Raw genomic sequence first — 23499 nt, forward strand, 5'->3', positions numbered from 1 at the left:
GAAGGTCGTGCTCCGCACTGCGGACATTTGCTGAAAGCCTGAAACAACATTCTCCACTGCACAAACTCCACCCCCGCTTGCAAAAAGTGAATGTATTTTTCTGGTTGGCCAGTCAGGGAGTCTCAGGGACCAATCAGAAGGCTGACAAACGGTGAATTGGAGTGCTGCATTTGGTCTGTTGGTCCTACCAAACAAAAACCGCTGGCTGCAGTTCTTAAATGTAATATAAGATAGACAATCTACAGTATAAGCTTGTTTGTTGATAGATCGTCTGTTTTTGGAAAAGATAAAAGAATAGAAAAATAGGGCTTAAGTGCATGATTAATATGCACAGGATGGAAGAAAAGAAAATATCCACAAGGATGACAGAATATCACAGAATCACAGAATAATGTCCACCAAAGCCATTTACACACAGTCTTATCCTCAATGTTAATTTAAACCTGAGTGTGTGTCAAGTGTCAATTTTGACACTCAAGAGATAATGACTTTACTGTACTATGCACCACTGACCACTGTTTATCCAGCACTATCCAAATGCACATACCGTAATGGCACCCGAACCCATGCAATACTGTAGTACCTTAATGAAAACGCAATCACAACTGCGCACAGTCACACACACAAGCTTTCATAGACATACTGTACACCTGCTTCTTCTGGTGATGCCTCGTTGCCTCGTTCCATCTCTTTCAGTTGCTGTCCCCCTATCTTTACTTCTTCTCTTTCAAACACACAAGCATGCACACACAATCACTGCACAGTTGCACACACATGCAACCACACATTTTTGCAAACATCACAGGAAGTGCACGAGGCATCATTGTGCCACATGGTGGCTGTCAGTGGTGGAAAAAGTACTCACATATTTTACTTAAAGCTCCACTGACACACCCCGAAATTATCATAGTATTATACAGTAGGTCATGTGGTCTATCTGAAAACACCATAACTCTATAGACAACACTCGGAATCAAAATATCCCATCGCCCGCAGCGCAGCCCCCTCCACTCTCTAATGCAGCCGGGCCGGGGAGCTCATTGAATCCATAGGAGGAGACGCGGCTGGGGGACTCAGGGAGGAGGAGATATTGCAATATAGAAATACTCTGTTACAAGTAAAAGTCAAAATGTACTTGAGTAAAAGTAAGTTGGCATCAAAATAGTAGATCTGCAAGCTCACAATGCATCGCAATGCGACGCGTTGTGAGCTTGTAGATCAGCTATTTTCAAATAGCTACGGTATAAAATAGGGCTAAAGTGGTTTATGTATGTTTTATAATATTATAATTTATATCTGCAAAGTAGGCCTAACTAGTAACTAGTTTTCAAATAAATGTAGTGGAGAGTAAAACTACAACATCTGGATCCGAGATGTAGTGGAGTAGAAGTAAAAGTATTGGAAATTGGAAGCGCTCAAGTAAAGCACAAATACTTCAAAAATGTTACATTACTTAAGTAAATGTACTTGGTTACTGTACACCACTGGTGTGACATTAGGCTGTCATTTTCAAAGCGCTGCATGGATCTGTTAGCCATTAACTATGTCAGTGTTTATGGAGAGAGCCCCTTATGGAAACACCGTGGCTTGTTTAGATTGCTCAACCAATGCAGTCGCTCTCAGTACAATCAGTGTCACTTCACATCCATCACGCAAGGGTTTTTGTGCAATCAAAACTGTTACCGCTCAGCTAACGCCTACGGCGCCCTGCGCCCCTGTCATCTTGAAGCGCAGTTCAATGGTTAAACCCATTTAGGTCTAGAATTATTGAATGCTTTAACCAGTGAAAAATAGCAGATATACAAGCTCACAGCGCGGCACCGAGTGCCGCGCTGCGAGCTTGTAGATCTGCTATTTATTTTTTTAGTTGTGAAAATGTGTGCAAATCTTTGAACGTTTGTAACTCAAATTTTGCTTCTGGGTGGTCCCTGGAACTAAATATTTTGAGATGGGGGTCCGTGGCCAATTAAATATCATTTTGGGGGTCCTTCACATGAAAAAGTTTGAGAACCACTGACAAAGTAGTCTCTCAAGAACAGACTAACTGAGCTCCAGTTAAGTGAAAAGGACCTTTTCTTTGGCGATGGCTGGCCAGATTGCTGACATAGAAACATAGGTTTTTCAAAAAGTCTTAGAAGGATTCAAAAGACACTTATAGAATCGGGTCAAAATTCTAATTTTCACGATTTTTCAGAAATAGCAGATCTACAAGCTCGCAGCGCGGCACTCGGTGCCGCGCTGTGAGCTTGTATATCTGCTATTTTTCAATAGTTAAAACATAAAATAACGATACACGATACAGTTTACCCGTTCTAAATGGGTTAAAGCCTGACAATGATGCCTAATTTATGCCGTATGAGGAAGTATAAATAGGGCCTTAACGCTGCGCATCGTCTCCACTTAGAAATGTAGGAATTTGTTGCACCGCAAGAGGCATCCCACAGAGCTATCCGTCAAGAAGAGCACATTCATGTACTCTTTATATTAGTAGAGTCAGGGAAAAAAAGGCAGGGGTTTGATAATGTTCTCTTCCTGAATTAATTAGACCGCAATGCTATGAAAATGTGTTTTGGTTTAAGTGAAATTAAATTGTCACAATTGAATGTCACAGTTGTGTACATGAGAAATGAATTGAAATCATATAGTGGTGGTGATATTGAAACATATTGTTTGAATAGTCACAGTCATTTCACTTTTTGACTGGGACCCCTGGGAACATCCTCAAAGATCCCTGGGGGTCCCCAGACCCCCACTCTGAAAACCACAGCAGATAATTATTTATGTATTTCTGCCGCTGTTGTCATTTAATCTGCCCTTGCACTTAGGAAGTGGCCAGAGATGAAAGAGATTCAACGTATTAGCAGGGACAATTCAATGGTTCCCAAATACCCAAAAAACTACACTAATATGTTTCTGTAATAATGGAGAAAACACAAATGATAACTGGTCATTGGTTCACTAATCATTGGCCTGGGTATATCTTTAAAGGCCCAATCGAGGATTCTTTTGAACATTGGGGTTATATTCACATACGTTCTGAAAGAGTATGATTGGTAGATGAAAGAATATGTTGTTTGGAACTTTACCACTTTATCAGAAATCGATAGCAAGGTACAGTTTAAATATAATTTAGCATAGTTTGTACAATGTTAATCCTTCTATCAAGACCTGAGTCAGTCAATAAAAACAAGTCTCCGCATATTTACTTGATGCAGTATAATATGTGATGCATATTTACTTGATTTGTTTACATTTTGTTCATCACCACACCACATATATTGGGCCTTTAATAAATGCTCCTTTCAAACCATGCTGGCGTCCGTGGGAGTAATTAGGTAAATCCAAGCGGGTACTGGAACACAGCCATGGTAATAGGCGTAATCGCTTACATGATGGGTAATGTGAGTCGTTTGTTACACTGATAGAATGAGATAAAGGGAAGAAAAGCATTAACCTCCATCTTTAAGTGGCTAAAGTGGCTTTGCCCAGGCCGTAAAAGAATAACTTAATTACAAAATTACATCCGGCTCAAAAAGCGGCACGCTGCTAAGCGGTTACATCACCCCGCAATGTAAATATAGCGCACGGTGATTAGGACTTAACCGCGTAACCTAACATACTTGTTATATGGGCCTATATGTTGCCCATGTGTTGGGCCTGTTTGTCCTCCACTGGCTGACAACCTCAGCCATGCCAATGTGGTACTTAGCATACCACTTCGTGAGCGTGCAATGCATGTGTGTGTGTGTGTGTGTGTGTGTGTGTGTGTGTGTGTGTGTGTGTGTGTGTGTGTGTGTGTGTGTTTCTGTGTGTGTGTGTGTGTGTGTGTGTGTGTGTGTGTGTGTGTGTGTGTGTGTGTGTGTGTGTGTGTCTCTGTGTGTGTGTGTGTGTGTGTGTGTGTGTGTGTGTGTGTGTGTGTGCGTGTGTGTGTGTGTGTGTGTGTGTGTGTGTGTGTGTGTGTGTGCACACGCGTGCGTGCGTGACAGTGTGTGTGACTGTGTGTGTGACTGTGTCTGTGTGTGATTCATTACTAGTCATGGTTTGGCCTTAAGATGATATTTGTCACTATATGCTGCATCATTTATGACATAACATAGACAGCTCATACTGTAGTTCTGACCTCAACCAAAAACCTCTGTTCCCCAGTCAGAGAAACCCACACGCAAGTGCACATACTCTACTGTAGTGTAGTAGGTCTACTCTACAGCATTGGTTCTCAAAAGTGGGGTCCGGGGACCCCCAGGGATCCTCGAGGGAGTTCCCCAGCTAAATGAGAGTTAGGAACACAATGGACCCTTATGGGTATGTAACTCTGAGCGTGTACAAAATGGAACACTCTCAGAGTCCATTTTGTTCCACTTGTACTCTCTCAGAGTTAAATTATCATTGATTTTACAATACAGTATAAATCGGGGTCTCAGAGATATAAATGCCATCAAATGGGGGTCCGTAGCCTAAAGCATGTCAAACTGGGGATCCTTGAAATTAAAATGGTTGAGAATCACTGCTAGAGATCTAAAAAACTTCTCTTATGGGGTTCCCTGGCATATCTTTTCAAATGGGGGTCTGTGGGCTAATACGTGTACATTTGAGGGTCCTTGGCATGAACACGTTTGAGAACCACTGCTCTACAGTATAGGCTACAGTGAAGGCCCACACAAAGACATAGGGTACACACCAGTGTTGATTTCGTCAACTAAAACTATGGCGAAAAATGTTCACTACCTTTTTCCACTTACAAAAATGACTTCAAAACGAAGTAAAAACTAAGCTATGAAGACTAAACATATTAAGGAGGGACTAGTGGAGAAGAGACCCAGTAGAACTAACAGAAAAGTAATTTTATGTTTGATTGCGCTCGGGTGTTGCGCTCTTAAAATTGCATATCTACGAGCTCACGACATGTCGCGGCGCGCTGTGAGCTTGTAGATCGTCTATTTCCAGCATGCAATCAAGCGTAAAACGAGCCATTACGACAACATCAATTAAGGCTAAACTACATTTTATTCAAAAGACTAAAACGAAACCAAAATGTGCTGTCAAAATGAACGCTGGCCCACACACAGACCTAGGGTACACACACATACTTTCACATACAGATAAACACACCAAAGACAACACTGCTAAACCTAAAAATATATACCAGTACACATTTGTGTATTCACACTGATACCTGCAAATTACACAGTTATTATACACACAGACAGACAGACAAGCATACATACAGCCACCGGATAACGGTGTTGCTCACCAACATGAACTGAAAGCTATAGTGCCACTGCCAACTAGCATTTGCGACGTGTTGTTATTAGCTTAATGAGTTCTGGTTGGCGAGCAACACTTTCCATAGCACTAGAGGGCATACATTAGGCATTACCAACATGCCTATGACCTCTTGCTGTGTCAGAACAGAGTCATGGACGGGGGGAGACCCTCTAAACCTCAGTTATTACTGTTTCGTGGAGCGTGAACTTCAAAGGCTCTGCTGAGCTCCAGTCAAGCGGCTCCTTTGGTAACACACAGCGCTGCTGTCCAAGTCTTTCCCTTGTCTCTCTGGAGAGTGGATAAGATGCTCCCAGACTGGATCATCTCTACACAGTAAAAGCCTCAGTGCTCATGTAACTGACTTGGGTCAGTGTTTCTGTTTATCCTCTAAAGCAGTGTTTCTCAAACTTTCAAATTTCAAGGTCTCCCCTTAACTCTGACAGTGTACAAATGGAACCAAATGAACCCGCTACAGACTTGTATGGGTCAATTTAGACCCCCCTAAAGGAACCCACAGAGTCCCTAGAATCCACTTGGAGAACCCCTGCTCTAAAGAGTCAAATTATCACAGAGGATTTTACTGCGCCGGCCAAATTAGGGCTGAATGCTGTTGACCGATTAAGTAAGGCGATCTATTTTGAGAATAGCCAGTTGTCATAGTGATTGCGATTACACATGAACAAAGCTTTTCTGTTTTATTTGATCTTATATGAGAAGATGAAGAGCTTGTGCTGGTAATTAGCCTATTCGATTTGTTTGAACAGCATTGAGAATCAAGAATGATGAACAGGAACTGTCTTGCGGAAAACCTTCCCTCGTGGCTGCAGCTGCCTTTCGCAATTTTGAAATTGCTGTGATTTCAGCATTTCTTTCAGTTTGTCGTTGCGACCCCCTGAGGTCAAATGCATCATGATTTTGGCCTGGGATGCGTGTTCTATGTTTGCTCGAAGATGTATTCTGATGTTATTTTATGGGGCCTCTTGTATCTTTTTTTTTATTACAGTAAGCGCAGATGTATTTCAACACACAGGTTTGCATTCCAAACTCCAAGGCTCCAAACACAATACATCTTAATGTTACTCCCCGGTCAGACAGCAGTCATTGTAACAGGCAGCAGAATGATGTTGTTTTGTCAGGTTGTAATGGCTCCGGTATGGAGATGAATGAGTGGTGGTGAGAGGTACACACTTAAAGACTTTTCTATGACAGGACACGGGCGAATAGGTAACACTTAACACACAAGGTGCGTGTTAAGAAGTAAAGGTCATCCGCTGTGTTCTTCCCTTTAATGCAGGTACATAGTAAAACTCTCAGTGCTAATTGATCCTTTTTGTAACGCTGAGAGGATATCGTCACTGTCGGGCAGAAACCTCGTATCTCCAAGTTTCAAGTTTGTACGTTTTTTCACCAAGTAAAGCCCTGCTTCATCATACAAGGCCGTCGCACAAAAGTAGTGAAAACAGCCGATCTACAAGCACACAACGCCTCACGGTGCGAAGCGTTGTGTGCTTGTAGATCTGCTGTTTTCACTAGTTTAGTGCATTTTTTAAAATGATGAATACAAAACGAACGGTCTTGGACGTACGAGGTTTCCACCCGACAATGACGTAATGTGACCTAATGGACCCCATGGTGCCCTTTGGTTACATTTGTACCTTCTCAGAGTCAAAAAGGAATTGACTGTTTCAAAAGCGTTCCCTCCCAGTCAGCATGTCCCTGACAAAAGGCACTAAAGCCCTATACCTGCTCCAGCTTGCTCCTGCAATTTGATCGCTCTGTGGAAACGCTGTGTGTGTCAGAGAGGGATGTGTGGGTACAGGGGTGTCACAAGGGGGGGAAAGTGGGACTGAGTTACTAGGGCCCAAGGTGGTACTTACTTTATATACTTTAGCTATTGAAAAATAGAAGATATACAAGCTCACAGCGCTGCACCGAGTGCCGCACTGCGAGCTTATAGATGTGCTATTTTTGAAAAAAGTTGTGAAAATGTGTAAGTGGACATTTGAAACTCAAATTTTGCTTCTGGGGGGGATCCCTGGAACTAAATATTTTGAGATGGGGGTCTGTGGCCAAATACTTATCATTTTGGGGGTCCTTCACATGAAAGAGTTTGAGCACCACTGACATAGAAACATAGGGTTTTTCAAAAAACCTTAGAAGGATTTGAAATATTCAAAGACTTGCACACATTTTCACTCTGCTATTTTTCAATGGTTAAAGCACAAAATGTGAGTGAATCCTTGTACCCAGGGCCCAGAATTTGGTGCGACACCCCTGTGTGGGAACAATAGAGGGGGAGCCAAACTATTCATACTGTGCGTAATACTGTGATTAATGCGCTCTTCGTACAAATAAATAAATAAAGCCGGATTGTTATCGGTTTCGGTCATATTGTTATGCCAAAAGTTTTAAGCAGCTGCATCCAAGCTAATCTGTTGCTCCATTTCACCGGTGGAGGAACAACAAGGCTGAAATGGCTGCCTCCTCTCGTAGATTCTTAGTTCTTATAGGTCGATGAGGACAGACAACGTGATTGGTAGTTTCATCCCGGCAAACGCCGGCTAGAACCAGATGACCAGCAGTGAGGGAAGCGTGGGGGATCCTGTGTGTGTGTGTGTGTGTGTGTGTGTGTGTGTGTGTGTGTGTGTGTGTGTGTGTGTGTGTGTGTGTGTGTGTGTGTAATTATGGAAAATTACTATCATATGTCACAGTGTGTTTGTGAAGGTGAAGCCTTCAAAAGGGAGTCCACTCTCTTCTTAGCCAGCCTCCCCCCACTCTCCCTCTTTCTCCCTCCCTCTCTCTCAGTCTCCCTCTCCCTCTCCCTCTCTCATCCTCTGCCTCACCTTTCTCTTTCCCTCCTGGGGTTCAAATACTCAAAGGAACCACTCTGTGTATCAGAATTGAAGGACCACAGAAAAAGAACCTGGTTAGTGTCAACAAAACGAACGGTGTTTATGTGTAAAGACTTCAGCGGTGCAGAGCGTGTTCCATTCGGAGTCAGACATGTGTTCAACAAGATCACGGTGGTGAGCGTTGCACCGAAATCCACCTCCTCCCCACCGACGCAACCGCTTACACATAGACATAGGTACAAAACAGGCATTGGGAAATGAAACCGACGTGATGACTTGCAGACCAGCCTTCAGGTTCATACCACAGGCTGTAAGGACAAAATCCTCTCTCAAAGCCAGTGCTGTGGGATTTTGGGGGATTACGAAAACAGTCCTTAAAAGATTTAGTTTGATGGCTCTTGGACTGTAGATTTTTTTTTCTTTCTTTTTTTTACATTTACTAGAGAGAGGATCGTTAAATTGCACATCGTTATTATTTTTCTATACTCTATCCCTCAAAGAGTTCTAGTCTGGGATCCTCCAGCAGGAACAATGATGATGGCTCTCCTCTCTGTCATTGTAGCAGGCAGTTAGAAGTGTAAACGTAGAAGCCTGCCCGAGGCAACACGACACCCATCTGGAGACAGCTGGTACTGCTGAATTGTACCTGGGCGTTGGCACTTCCAGACCAATATTATCTTCTTTCTTTCATTCTTTCTTTCTTTGCTTCTTTCTTTGCAGACACTTGACAGCAATTGTTTTACCGCCCTTTGACAAATCTCCTTTTTCTTTTCCCCTCGTCTGTGCCTGTGTGTGTGCGTGCGTGCGTGTGGGTGTCATTAGGTGACGCCAGGCAGTAAGGCGGCCCAGGGGGACCTGGTTCCAGGCGACACCATCCTGGCCATCAACGGAGACAGCACAGAGACCATGACACACATGGACGCTCAGAACAGGATCAAAACCTGCACCCAGCAACTCACACTACACATAAACAGGTACAGACAGACCACACGCACACACGCATGCATAAACACACATTTGCACACACACACATGCACGCGCGCGCATGGTGATATCGTCCTCTGTCATGCACTGGGATCAATTCACCTTTTATTTGCTGAGCTGTATATCCGGTACCATTTAAACCCTCTATTGGTAAAACGTACTTATAATATACGTACCGGTACTTGAAACAGTCTTTTTTTCACTCTCTACCAAATCTCTTTGCCAAAAAATAGCCGATCTAAAAGCTCACAACGCGTCACGATGTGAGCTTGTAGATGATATTTTGATTATCGCGATAATATCATAAATCGCGATTTCATTGGACACAATAATCGTGATATGACATTTTCATATCGTCCCATCCCTAACAATTGCATGCATGAACACGCATTTGCACACACACGCATGCACGCGCTCGCACACGCAAGCACGCGTACACATCAGCACACAGGCATCCACGCAAGGACACACGCCATTAAAACACGTATCACCATGTCATGTATACTTTCACGCTTCTGGAACGGATCACGTGCCCCCCGCACTACTTTGTAGAATCCGGTTATCGGCAGCTCATCCAGTGGCTTACGGGAACCGTGAGCTTAAAAATAAGTTCTTTTGGAAAGTCTGCGTCGGACGTGAGTCACTCAGTAACCGGCAGCCATACGTTAGACCCCCTCAACAAGGGTCTTAATGACCCTCACAGCTCATTAAGACACATGAGTCGAAGGAGCTTCATCACTGAGGTCATTCACTGTGTCCCGTCCAGGAATACACATTGTTTCTATTTCTGGTGAGTCGGTTCCACATATGGGTACAGTTGAGTCATACTTAAGAGTCGACTGGTTTATGCGAGTCAAAAGTGATCTATTGTCTGCCCCATGCCATCAAACTAAAGGAGCCTTGGACGTGCTGTACATTGAGATGCACTTTGACCTGTTTTAGAAACCAAAATGTTTAGAACGACTTTTCATTTAAGTGGTTCATGGCATGACGAATGATCTCTTTCCACCGCTGGCTTTTTAGCTTAGCAACACTAAGAATGCATGAGACGACCGTATAAGGCAGGACAGGAGCGACATGGTTTGATCAAAAAATAGCAGAGCTCCCCTCCCAAGCGGAAATCACTGGTCTAAACAGTTAAAGATAGAGACGGAGGGGATATTATTGAGAGAGGAACAGTGCGAGTGCAAGAGACAGAGACGGGGGGAATGCCAGGGGAAAAGTGAAATGTCAGTCGCTTCCCAGAATTCTAATAGGCCGTCTTCATTGGGTTACCAGAGTGCTGAGAAGTGCAGAAGCGACCTGGCAACGTCGGGATCCCATATAGTCTTTCTCAGATGAAGAGCACAGTGTGGCTTTCTGAGCTCTAAAGTGACAACTGGAGCGTTTAGCTCTGTCCTCCCAGAGCATTATTTAGACATAACACACTTGTCGCAGTGGTTAGGAGCTATAGAACTGCACACATCAGTGGAAATAAGAATCAGAGGCCCAACGCACGAGCAGACATGGGTGTCGCACCAAGTTCTGGGCCCTGGGTACAAGGTTTCACTCACATTTTGTGCTTTAACTATTGAAAAATAGCAGATATACAGTGTACAAGCTTGTAGATCTGAGAAATCGTCAACATTTGTGCAAGTCTTTGAATATTTCAAATCCTTTTAAGTATTTTATTTTTAAACCTATATTTCTATGCCAGTGGTGCTCAAACTTTTTCATGTGAAGGACCCCCAAAATAATATGTATTTGGCCACGGACCCCCATCTTTTAGTTCCAGGGGCCGCCAAGAAGAAAACTTTACGTTACAAAGGTTTGCTTAAAAAATAAATATATTCAAAGATAGCAGATCTACCAGCTCGCAACGCGGCACTCGGTGCCACACTGTGAGCTTGTATATCTGCTATTTCTCAATAGCTAAAGTATAAGGCCCCTCCACCTTGGGCCCTAGTAACTCAGTCCCCCCCTGTGACGCCCCTGCGAGCAGACACACAAACACGCACACACACACACACACACACACACACACACACACACACACACACACACACACACACACACACACACACACACACACACACACACACACACACACACACACAGGACTCCCAAGCTTCATCCTATAAATAATTGTCAGAGACAATTTTCGTTCTGTTTTTTGTAATGTCGACTTTTTCCTGTTCCACGAAACAAGACTGCCTGGCCCCCTCTGAGAAGTGCTCCATATATCACACTGGGATAGCGTTAAGTAGTGTACCCACTCAGGGACGGTAAATTTATTTTAGGATATACGCAAAGTACAGTTTCACCGCAATGCACAGTGGGACCCGAAAAGGCTCAGTCCTGGGGAGACTCCTCCACAGCTGCGGTTATAGCGAGCAGCGCGTTTGGGGATGGGTCTGCCCCGAGGACTCCCACATCTACAGTTACCAGTGATGTATATCGGACCAGTTACCCATATATGGAGATCCATACTCTATGCCATACATGGAGATCCCTATCTGAACTAGCCACACAGATATGGGCCATGTGTTGGCCATCTGGCCAGTGATACATATCGATGACATCAGGGATCTTCATATATTGGCATAAAAGGGATTCTGGGGAATACCCGTAAATGGACTTTTACATAGGTGATGTCACAGTGATGTGTCAAGGGAACCATCCCATAGACTGTAAAAATGTGTACACACAAACACGGAGACAAGCTGTGACATTTCTCATGGTAAACTGCGACCTTCGGTCGCAATTAGAGCTGACCTGGGACATATAGTACAATTAGAGCAGTAGTGTTTGTTTGAAGATAATCTGTAGTCTGTAAATCCAGATGGGTGTGAGTTTCTGCGTTAGGAGGATGTTTTAAGTCGCATAAAAGCGAAGCGGATTGACATGAATGTTTTTCTTGCGATTGTCTCAGCGCTCTGGTACAGGATTCACTTTAATGTCTTGCACAAAGGAACCAACAACAAAGACAGCTAACACAAATGGAATGTAAATACGGTTTCATCCAGGTCTGGGAGAGGGTGTCCTTAGATACCTGTCAAACATCATTAGAAATGCACAAATGAAGCAGTTACTAGAGGATACTGTGATCATTTCACCATGTGGTTTGTCTTGCAGTAGCCAGACCATTAGAAGGCCATCTAATGTCTGGGGCACAACTATTGAAATGTGTTAACCATTATACTTTATAGGCAAAATTATCAAAAGTCTCAGAGCAGATCTACAAGCTCACAACGCACCACATTGCGATGCATTGTGAGCTTATGGATCTGCTATTTTCTATATTTATTGTAGAACAGAAGTCTAAGACCACCCACAGGCCTCCTTAGGCCAACCATGGACCATCCACTGTACTTCAGTTACAGCCCAGCCAGTCAGAGAGGCTTACTTGACTTTTTCCCCGGGCAAAAACCCAGACATGCTGACTTGTGATTCATAGTGTGTGACACATAGTTCAGAGCAGGACAGGCACATTTTCACTATGCCCTGACTGGATTCTCCCAATCCTACCCTGCTTACAGAAGAATTACAGTCTGCGCCATATATGACTGTTGAAAAACATCTTTCATCTGTCTCAAACATCCCTGGTTCCAACTGTAACCAGACAAACTCTCAATAAAAAAATGTTTTATGATCTGTTGGTGATCGCATGCATGCTTTTCAATAAGTTCTAATTAGAATTTATTAGGGCTGAGTTGAAAGCCACTGCTGGGGCAACAGCGTTTAGAAATCCCTTCTCTTCTCATCCATCTCCGCTGCTCTCTGCTGACCTCTAATAAGATAACGTTTTGGACGCGGCGAGGATCACGTGACTTTCGCGTCGGAAGGCAGAGCGAGCTGGAGGCCAGCTGCTATCTTGCTGGTATGTGACCTTTTCATCCGCATATCGCTTGAGTTATGATATGACACACAGCCTCGACTGTACCATCGCTGCTGCTGCTGCTGGATGGAGGGAGGGGGTGGAAGCAGGGGTGTCGCACCAAATTCTGGGCCCTGAGTACAAGGATTCACTCACATTTTGTGCTTTAACTATTGAAAAATAGCAGATCTACAAGCTCACAGCGTGGCACAGAGTGCTGCGCTGTGAGCTTGTAGCCACGCTGTAGCTTGTAGATCTGCTATTTTTGAAAAATCGTGAAAATGTGTGCAAGTCTTTGAATATTTCAAATCCTTCTAAGGTTTATTGAAAAACCTATGTTTCTATGACAGTGGTGCTCAAACTTTTTCATGTTAAGGACCCCCAAAATGATATGTATTTGGCCATGGACCCCCATCTCAAAATATTTAGTTCCAGGGACCCTCCAGAAGCAAAATTCAAATGTCCACTTAAAAAAAACATACATTCAAAGATTTGCACAGATTTTCACGACTTTTCAAAAATAGCAGATCTACAAGCTTGCAGCGCGCTGTGACCTTGTATTATCTGTTATTTTTCAATAGCTAAAGTATAAAATAATGAAGGTCCCTCCACCCTGGGCCCTAGTAACTCAGACCCACTTTCCTCCCCCTTGTGATGCCCCTGGGTGGAAGAGAGGGGTGGAGAAACGGCGTCAGGGAGGGATGGAAGGAATAAGGAGGGAGAGAGAGGTAGGTGGAGGAACGGAGGAAGGGAGGATCTGGAACATGTACCAGTGGAGATATGTAGATATTGCTCTGCTGCCCAGAGCTGATATGACCTAAGAAAGAGAAAGGGAGGGAGAGAATGATTGAGGGAGAGAGGGTAAAGGAGCAGGCACCTTGTGCACACACATACATCAAAGGGTGCTGGAGCCCCTGCCCTTTTATCCGTCTGTAAAAAGTGCCCTCTCCAGACCACGAATGCCGTTTTTACTATGGTGAAAGAAATGCAAATGCCCTCTTTCCATGCCATACCTGAAGAAGGCAGCATTCAAGAGAATTGCCTTGTCCAAACTCTTCTGAACTTGTACGCAGCATCTTATGTTGAAATAATTGCCCTTTCTGTGTAGAAATACATGCAGTTAAGCCACATCTCCAGTATTCATATTGAACGCATCGAAAATAGCCGACCTCCAAGCTCACAACGCTTGGAGGTCTGCTATTTTTGATATTTCCACCATAGGCCCTTTTCGAAATTTCAGCCCCTGCCTCTCTAACATTCCCTGCACGTCCCTGAAAAGGAGAGAGAGAATGACGGTGGGTGGGGGGGGGGGTTAGAGGGAGCCTGACAGAGAGAAGGAGAGAGGCCTGCCTAGTTAATGGGCAAAGAATCGCAGAGACTGAGTGAGAAACCCGCACGGGCCCTTCAGTGCAGAGAATGCCTTTTTACGGCCAAGATTTTGGCTGCGCGGACGGCTGGAAACTCAATTACACAGGCAAAAGGCGAGCGCAGCTTAGCGTTGGGTTTCTCTCCCTGAGCCAGGGGATATGGGGCACCACAAGTCACCCCCATTCCTCCATGCAATCTTCGTTACATGTTTTTTTACTCCATGTCAAATCCCGCTTTGGAGAGAAATTACTTTTTCACACATATTCCCCAAGCACACAGCGTCCCCGAGAGACCCCGTTATTTGTCCTCTGGACAGCAAGAGAGTGCTGTTTTTTTCAAGGAAGAGCAGTGGTGGAAAGTAACTAAGTATGAGTATTTACTGTAAATGTTTCAATATTTTACTTCTACTTCTACAATACATCTCAGAGGTACGGAGGAGTATTAGGACGGAGGCAAATATTGTACTTTACTTTGCAGATCATGTATTATTACAAAACATACCAATTAAGCCATACTTTATACTTCAAAATGAGAAGAATTACAAACTCTCAACGTGTCTCATCGCACTGTGTTTTGAGCTTCTATGCTAGAAGCTGCTATTTTCAAAAGCGCCTGTGGAGTGGAGACATTCTGCATAATGAGTACTTTTACTCAAGTACATTTTCAAATACCAGTTTTGCCAGCATTTCCATGTTGTGGTATTGCTTCTTTTTTACTTAAAGGAGTAGTTCACCCCAAAATGTTTTTTTTTCTATTGATTAGTCACGCCATGGAGAGTAGAGTTCAATAATATTTTTGGGTTTTTGTCACATTCCTAGGACAAAAATGTGATAACAATAAATTTACCCCCATTCGTTCCGGATGTCCCCATCCGGAATCAATGGGGGTAAATTTACTCGAATCAAATTTTTGTCTTAGGAATGTGACAAAAACCAAAAAATATTATTGAACTCTACTCTCCATGGCGTGACTAATCAATAGAAAAAAAGTCATTTTGGGGGTGAACTACTCCTTTAAGCAAAACAAATCGGAGTACTTCTTTTGCCACTGAGGAACTGCAGCGATTGCGTGTCATCCGCAGATCGGGCCGTGGGTTGTACTGTATGTGAAGTTGTCATCTGTTCTGTTGTGGGCTCGGGGGGTAAGCCGAGAGGCTCTAGCTGTTAAACCACCATCACAAGAGAGGGACTTGCACAACCCTGCGCTGACTCACCAGAAAATAATATTTTAGAGAACAACAGGCCTCAGACCTCATTAAAAGACTCGAGCCATAAAGAACTCAAAACAGTCACCAGAACTAGAGAGCAGGAGAGCGCGAGGAACACCAAGACCTGTAATTTTGTGTTGCTGCCGTTGGACAAATATATGAGCCTACACGTCTGCTGTGGACCAAAATTACATTGGATGCAGCTGAGCCACAGAGGCCTCTTGTAGCGCAAGAATGTTCCCTAGTAATGTCTCAGCATTCATTACTTTCATAACCAAACCCACCCCCCCTCCCTGACACACACACACACACACACTCACTCCCATTTTTCATAATATGTGTCATAGCCCAGATTTCAGGCCGCTCTCTGTTCTGTGCCCTTTTGGGTTAGCTGACCAACGAACCTCATGAAAGCTTGTGGCAGATGGAAAGAAACACACACACACAAAAAATAAAAGACTTCATAACAGACTGGGCTCGGTGCGGCGGAGAGCATCTGTTCTCGGGGTGAAATGGTCACAGCATAAACGCCTTCAGACCAAACGGTAGGACGGTATTATTAATACGTTAGTCACGCAGCGGGCTTGGAAGTGGGCAAGCGCAGGAGAGCCAAGCTGCAGCTTTAGAGAGAAAGGTAACAGAGTGAGTGAGAGGCGGAGAAGGAGAGAGGAAAGGAACTATAAGGACAGGGACTAAGTAAGGAGAGAGAAAGAAAGAAAGAAAGAAAGAAAGAAAGAAAGAAAGAAAGAAAGAAGTGTGTCTAGTTAATGTGGTTGCTATAACCAGACTATTGTTCTAGGTCAGAGAACTTTTCTGTCACCTAAGTAAACCAGTCTTCTGTTAACTTTTTTCTGTCACCTAAAGTAAACCTGTCAACTTTGCTGTAATCCCAAAAGTATATCATGTCCAATCAGACAGGATTGGTCATGCTTCACTTGACATCACGATATCTAATATAAACGGCACGAAGGAATTCATTTCCCAGTGGATTCCTCGCGACTTGAGTCAGTGCAACCACGCTTGCAATTTTCCCAGAATCGCACCTTTCTAGTTTCTATCGCTGCTCTCGTTGCTGCAGGCCCACCACTACACTATGTTTGTTCCTGTGTGATCAATAGGAGCCGCGTCATGTAGGACAGTGGTTCTCAACCTTTTCAGCCCGCGACCCCCCAAAATAATCATATTTGAACACTCTGACGAGCACTAAGAGTTGAGGGATTACATTTTGTATAACACGATTCTATTTTGCGAGGCGTTGTGAGCATGTAGATCGTCTATTTTCACAAAAGTCCTTAAATTGTCACTTAAGACATTTGCAGAAACCCTCTATACACTTAAACTTTATGTTGGTTTGTTTACTGTTGTGTGAGAAAACGGTGTTGTACATTAGGTTAATCATCTGGGGACCCCCCAAAATACTTTGGGGACCCCCCTGGGGGTCCCGACCCACAGGTTGAGAACCACTGATGTAGGAGAGGCTGGTCATTGCTAAACTGCGAGGCCCCCTGTCAGAGGGACCGACAGCATACTGTACTGGAGCATGTCATGTCTTGTACATCCACGCGTTGACACGAAGCAGTTACAGTGAAGACCCTCGCCTCTTTCCAGCTCTTCCAGATACACCTCCTCCCTCCCTCCCTCCCTCTTCCCCCGTTTCCCTGCTTCATCTCTCTCTCTCCCTGTTGCTGTCTCGTTCTTCTCCATCACCCTCTCGGAAAACCTTGTATCTCTGAGTTTCGAATTTGTACGTTTATTTCGTAAAGTAAAGCCCTGCTTCGTCACACAAGGCTGTCGCACAAGACTAGTGAAAACAGCGGATCTAAAAGCACACAACATGTGCTTGTAGATTGCTGTTTTCACTATTCTAAATCTCTGCTGTCGGGCCGAAACCTCCCAACTCCAAAATGTTCATTTTTGGGAAAATGAGCTCAGGTGGAGTTAGGAGGTTTTGACCGAAGGGCTTTTTACTACTTTTCATTGGTTCAAAATTATTTTGACCAACACACAGACGTAAAGGGTGTTCAATAGCACATATTTACGAAAAAAAGAGAGGGCCAATCGGGTGGAGTTAGCTGGTTTGGCAGAAAGCGTGGAGTTGGGAGGTTTTGTCCCGAGCACTTTTTACTAGGTTTTGGCCAGACAGTGACAAAATCCTTTTTAAAATGATGAACGCAAAATTAACGGTTTTGGACATACGCGGTTTCCATCCGACAACAACGTTTTACTCCTTCGTCTTCTCAAGCCTCCTATTGCATCGTCTCCTCATCGCTCTTCATCTCCTGTCGACTTATTTTCATTCTTTCTTCACCTCCCTTCTTCCTCCTTCTCCTTTCCTTTGGAATATTTCCTTCTCCTCTCCACTCATCCTCTCCCCAATACCTCCCTCCTTCTTCTACCCTGTGTGCTTCTTTGAGAAAGCACGGCGGTCAGAGAACGGGCCTCCGGGACAGATGATGGTTTTGGGTTTTGTTGCTTTTCCACTGATGGTCGGGCCCCTTCGGAAAGAACCTCACACGCACTTACACATGTACACGTCACGTGCACACACACACACACACACACACACACACACACACACACACACACACACACACACACACACACACACACACACACACACACACACACACACACACACAGCAAAATCCTCAGTGTTCATTTGACACTGACAGTGTAAGAGTGGACCCCAAATGGACACGGAATGGTCCAAATGAACACAGTGAATTCGACTGCGTGCCGTGCGGACACTGTGTGTGTGTGTGTGCGTGCGTTCACTTCTGTGAGCGGCGTGTCCTCGCGTCGTGTGAGTCCGCGGTCCAGATCGCACACAACGGCACCCGGAGGAGAGGCTTAATGGATTCGGACGCAACAGGCAGAGAAAAGCCCCCCCCCCCCCACCCCACCGTCTCGCTTTGACTCCATGACCCGTGACTCACCGCCGAGGAATTATGCACGGGGGTCCGCATGGGTCCCGAAAGGAACACAGGGCTCCAGCTGTGACGCAGAGAGGGGAAAAAATGTAACCTCCCAGAGAAGGATCCCCTACTCCACCCTACTCCACCCTACCCCCGCTACCCCCTCCACCCCCCACCCAGTCATCCCTTCATCTCCATGTTCCACTGCAGTCCTTAGGCCTCCGTTTGCTGTGGTCGTAAAGAACGTATAACATCAAGGGAGTCTCAGGGAGAGACCACAGCCATCCCTCCCTCCCTCCCCTCCTCCCTAATGCTTTTAAGTGATCTTGTCATCGCTGAGACGCAGGGTCTTCTAATCACAACCCCACGCACACACACACACACACCGGAGCTCTGTCGACGTTGTCGTCGAGAGACCCCTGTGACTGCCCTTTTAAAAAAACGCATGCAGAGACTCTGCCGTATGCCCGAACCTGAACCTATAGAGGAGGCAAACCGTTTTGATCCCGTCTCTCATTACAATAATAACACGGAAGAACTGTCCCCCCGATAGCGTTTGATTTATGGGGCCCGACTCCGTGATAGAAGTGGAAAACCGGTTCTCTCTGGTTGAGATGGGTTTGATGATAGCATGCTGAACCTTGAAGGACGGACGGAAAGTTTTGTTCCAGAATGAGAGACCGACTCTTGCAAAAAAAAAAAAAAAAAAAGAAGAAGATTGAAAGCACAAATATTAAGCAAACGACGTCGGCGCTTCTTAACGACTTAACGTCTGCCAAAAAAGATAACACGTCGTCTACAAAGGAGGCACTCCATATTTTATAATTACCGCACGGCGAACAGGTAATAATTTCCCCCTCCTTTCCTCCAAATGGATGTACGGTATGCGGCGTTACATTGAAAGAAAAACAAAGTCCCGCCACATCTTAATTTGAGGGCAAGTCGTTTCTCCCGTCTGTCTCCCTGTGTTCTCCTCAAACATGGGGAATGTCTGTGCAGCCAAAGTAAACTCGTCCACCGCACCAAAAACGAAATCTCCCCCATCAGGAAATTGGATCTGGCAGGGAGAGGTCAGGCAAGGGAAAGTATGACCAAAGAAGAAGAAGCAGAAGAAGATGATGAAGAAGAAGAAGATCACAGTGATGACCGGGGACTGACTGGGCCTCTCCCAGAGGCGTCAATTCGGTATGGCAAGGTATGGCAGCTGCCATAAATTGGCTACAAGGGAAAAAACGAGTAAGACGCCTCAGTCGCGCCAATTCTTGGCTATCTGGCCAGTGATGTATATCGGACCAGATACCGCAGGACGTGCCCATATATGGCCATTACCAAATATGGGCATTCCCAGATATATTCATATTGATGAAACTGGGCATCCATATATGGGCATAAAACAGACAAGGAAGTAAATAATTTTCAAGTGTGATCTGGGAATGCCCATATATGGGCATGTTCTGACATCACATTGTCGACTATATATGGGCATAAAATATATGGGCATAGAAGGGACATGAAGCCAGAGCATGAGGTCAGAGCAGCAAACCCATTCTGTTAAGAGTGGTTCCCCTGACATCACAGTGACATCAGAGCATGATGTCAGAGTGATGTCACAGTGACAAGGGAACCAATAGACTGTAAAAATGTGTACTGACTGACTGACGACTGAACAGACAGACAGACAGACGGAGACAAGCTGCGACATTTCTCATGGTATACTGCGACCTTCGGTCGCAATAAAATGTAATAAAATAAATTCATCATGCCTGTTGCGTTGCTAAGGTATGGCAACATGACTGGCGTTGCGTGCGTGCAAGACACCAGTCATGTTGCCATACCATAGCTTTTGCCGAACTGACGCCACTGCCCTCTCCTCTGGCACTTTCCTGTCAGTGGTGTGTTTCACTTTCTCTGCTGCGTAACATTAGTCACTGTTCCTATTTCACTTTCTGTCGGTTATTTTCGTGCTCTCTCTCTCTCTCTCTCTCCCTCTCCTCCCCCCCTCTCTCTCTTTCATTCTGACTGTGTTTCACATGCTGTAATGTGACCACCTACTCCTGACGTAACCTTGTGGTGTAGAATAAAAAAAGAAATCTTCAGATTTCACTAAATAACATTTAGGGGGAAAAAATAATGCTTTATTATAATTTACCCAAAGTAGATACAGCTGTTTGTTTCTGTTTTTTTTTTTTTTTTTTTTTTCTTTTTTACAGCATGAACCCTAGTGCCTCTATACTGGGGTGCCTCTTGTAGGCTTGTTCAGTTCAAAGCCGAACTGAACGAGCTCACAATGTGTTGCTTATGAGCTTATGAGCCTTAGTAATCTCAGGAGAACACAGACGCTCCATGTGTGTGAATCAGTGGTGGAAGAAGTACTCACATTTCTTACTTACCCGTATTGGCCCGAATATAGGACAACATTTTTTTTCTTAAACACATCCTCAAAATAGGGGGTCGTATTATAATCGAGGACTAGACATGTTCCATTGTCATTCACATCCGCGCCTCTATTACGGTAAATGCATTGAACTTACCGGCGCGTGTGCTATAGGCGTGAATGACAGGCGCACGTGATCTTTAGTGTGGTGAAGTTTAATCCAAACGGCAACTGAAGCTAACGTTGCCAAGCAGCCTAGTCAATAACATCGATCCTGTTTACAATGGATCGTCTATCGCTATCATGCGTCTGGCACAGTGTAGAGAATGGAGCACAGAGACACCGATCTGGTTTGGCCGCTAAGCTTGATGGGAAATGTAGTGTTTTTCTTTATCCCCCAGCGAGGCAGAAGCATAAGAGTTTTAATAAGTAGCAGAAGACCTCTGTGAGTAATGGACTGTAGTCTATTCTGATACACATAATGAGGAACCGATTTTCACAGTCTGAATTGTGAATGTTTGACTTTGATGGTTAATGCAATACAATACAGCAGAATGTTATCTCTCTATGAGCTTTTCTATAATAATTTTACAATAAAAAAGTTTTTATTTTGAAAATAGCAGATATTCAGGCTCACAATGCTCACAAAGTGGTTAATGTAATAACCAAAATCAAAGTAACTAACTAAAGTTTTCAAATAAATGTAGTGGAATAAACTTTGGATCCAAGATGTCGTGGAGTAGAAATAAAAGTATTGGACATCGGAAATACTCCATTAAAGTACAACAACAAAAAAATCAAAAAAATTGTATTGTACTAAAAATGTACTTAGATACTTTCCACCAATGGTGTGAATCCCTATGCAAGGCAGAACCAGAGGTCTCCACTGTAGGCCTATTCATCTTCTCCTTGGCATTAGAGCCAGACAGAGGTGGGGGTGGGGGCTTTAAAGATGAGGTAAGGCTCCCCCAATCTAGACATACTCTTAATATGAAACATCTCGTCTGGCGTTACCAGGACGGCACGGCATAGAGGAACAGATCGGGGCAAATTCGGTCTAAACACGGCATCAACTTGAAAGCGTGTAATCCTGACAAGCGTGGGTATTATTCACAGATTCCTCTGATGCCGTGCTGCACAGATTTATCATTCGCAGTTGGCACGGGAACCGACGAGCCAGACAGCAGGCACAGGAGAGAGATTAGAAAGTCTTTGCGCTACTAATATGCTTCTCTGTTTGGGGGCAAAAAAAAAATAAGAGTTGATGATGGACTTCCCAGCTCTTGTTTCTCAACACACACTAAAACTCCTCAGTGTTAATTTTACCCCCAGAGTGAATAAATGAGGTCATGCTCTCTGAGTTAAATAACGCTGGTTATTTTACTGTGTACCTATAATGGCAGTCTATTATTATACCTGTTCATTCAGGGGACACAGCAGTTATTGTCTTGGTGCTCTGGCCCTAAACATTGCAACCTTTCCGTTAATGCTCCACTGGCTGCTTGTACATTTTGGTTATGCTGTGGTGAGCTTTCTCTACTAATGCACGTTTATTTGACAGGGAGAAGTTTCACACACTCTAACCAATCCATAGACAATGGTGGATATGTTTCTAATACTTAAGAAAAAGTATCAGAGAAATACTAGTAAGTCCGGTATTCAAAATGTAAAAGCACAAAAATATTAGTATCAAAATGTACTTATAGTACCAAAAGTTGAAAGTACTCATTATGCCTAATGTCTCATTTGACAAAGTTATCATTAGCCTATGTCTCCAAAAAAAATATTAGAATATAGCAGATCTACAAGCTCACATGTAGGTCGTCTATTTTCAAATTGCCAAAGTAAGTGTAAATAGGTTGAAGTGGTTAATGTATGTTTGGCTAATAATAATAAATAATACACATCTACAAAGTAACTAACTAGTAACTTAAAGGGGGCGTGACACCGGCCGAAATTTAACATTATGATACAGTAAGTCACGTGGTGTTTCTTCAAACGGTCTGAAAAGGAGGCGGGGCCGTATCAGTTAGTAGTGAATGTATACTTCGTCCGTCGTGCGGTGCCGCGCAATGTATACTTCGTCCGTTGTGCGGTGCCTCGCAATGTATACTTCGTCCGTCCTGCCGTGCCGCGCACAACGTGATGTTGTTGTTAGCGTGTAGCAGCGCCGCACCGCAAGGCTATTTTGGAGAGCTATTGTGTGTGTCACACACAGGCTACACACACACAGAGTGTATGAGCCACGGACCTCAGTCCTCCGAGACAGCAGGACATATGTCTGCTAAAAGGGCTCAAAGCTGCCGAGGAGAAGGAGATCGCTGGACGCTCGTTCTAAGCTGTCCCGGCCGCGTGATATTGAAACGTAACGGCATTGCGGCTAGCGGAAGACACAGCAGGGTATGGCTGACAAAACCGTCCCTTAGACGGGGAGAACTGAGAAGCGTGTTGACCCTCGTAACGAATCTCTGACACCTTTTTTGAAAAAGACATGTACTTTTTTACCATTTTATAGCGAATGGTGTATAATTTTTACCCCTAGAACTGATAGTTTAAAAGTTGGTTTAGAAAGTCGGAAACATGCCTCGGACAGCTTTTTTTGGGGCAGTTTCAAAAGATAATGATATGGATACTCGACTCCGCGAGTCTCCGCCCCTCCCCCCATTAGCCCAATCAAA

At 44.2% G+C, this 23499-nt stretch overlaps 1 protein-coding gene across 1 annotated transcript in view; it reads left to right on the forward strand.

The window, feature by feature from the left end:
- pdlim4 (PDZ and LIM domain 4) overlaps positions 1–23499 on the forward strand; it is a 78149-nt gene that overhangs the window by 10636 nt on the left and 44014 nt on the right. The window contains exon 2 of the mRNA XM_080748521.1: positions 8940–9091. Coding sequence (XP_080604647.1) covers positions 8940–9091 — 152 coding nt within the window. The remainder of the gene's footprint in view (positions 1–8939; positions 9092–23499) is intronic.

The sequence above is a fragment of the Nannobrachium achirus genome (genome assembly GCF_963921795.1).
Source record: "Nannobrachium achirus genome assembly, chromosome: 19".
In the NCBI taxonomy this organism is placed as follows: Eukaryota; Metazoa; Chordata; class Actinopteri; order Myctophiformes; family Myctophidae; genus Nannobrachium; species Nannobrachium achirus.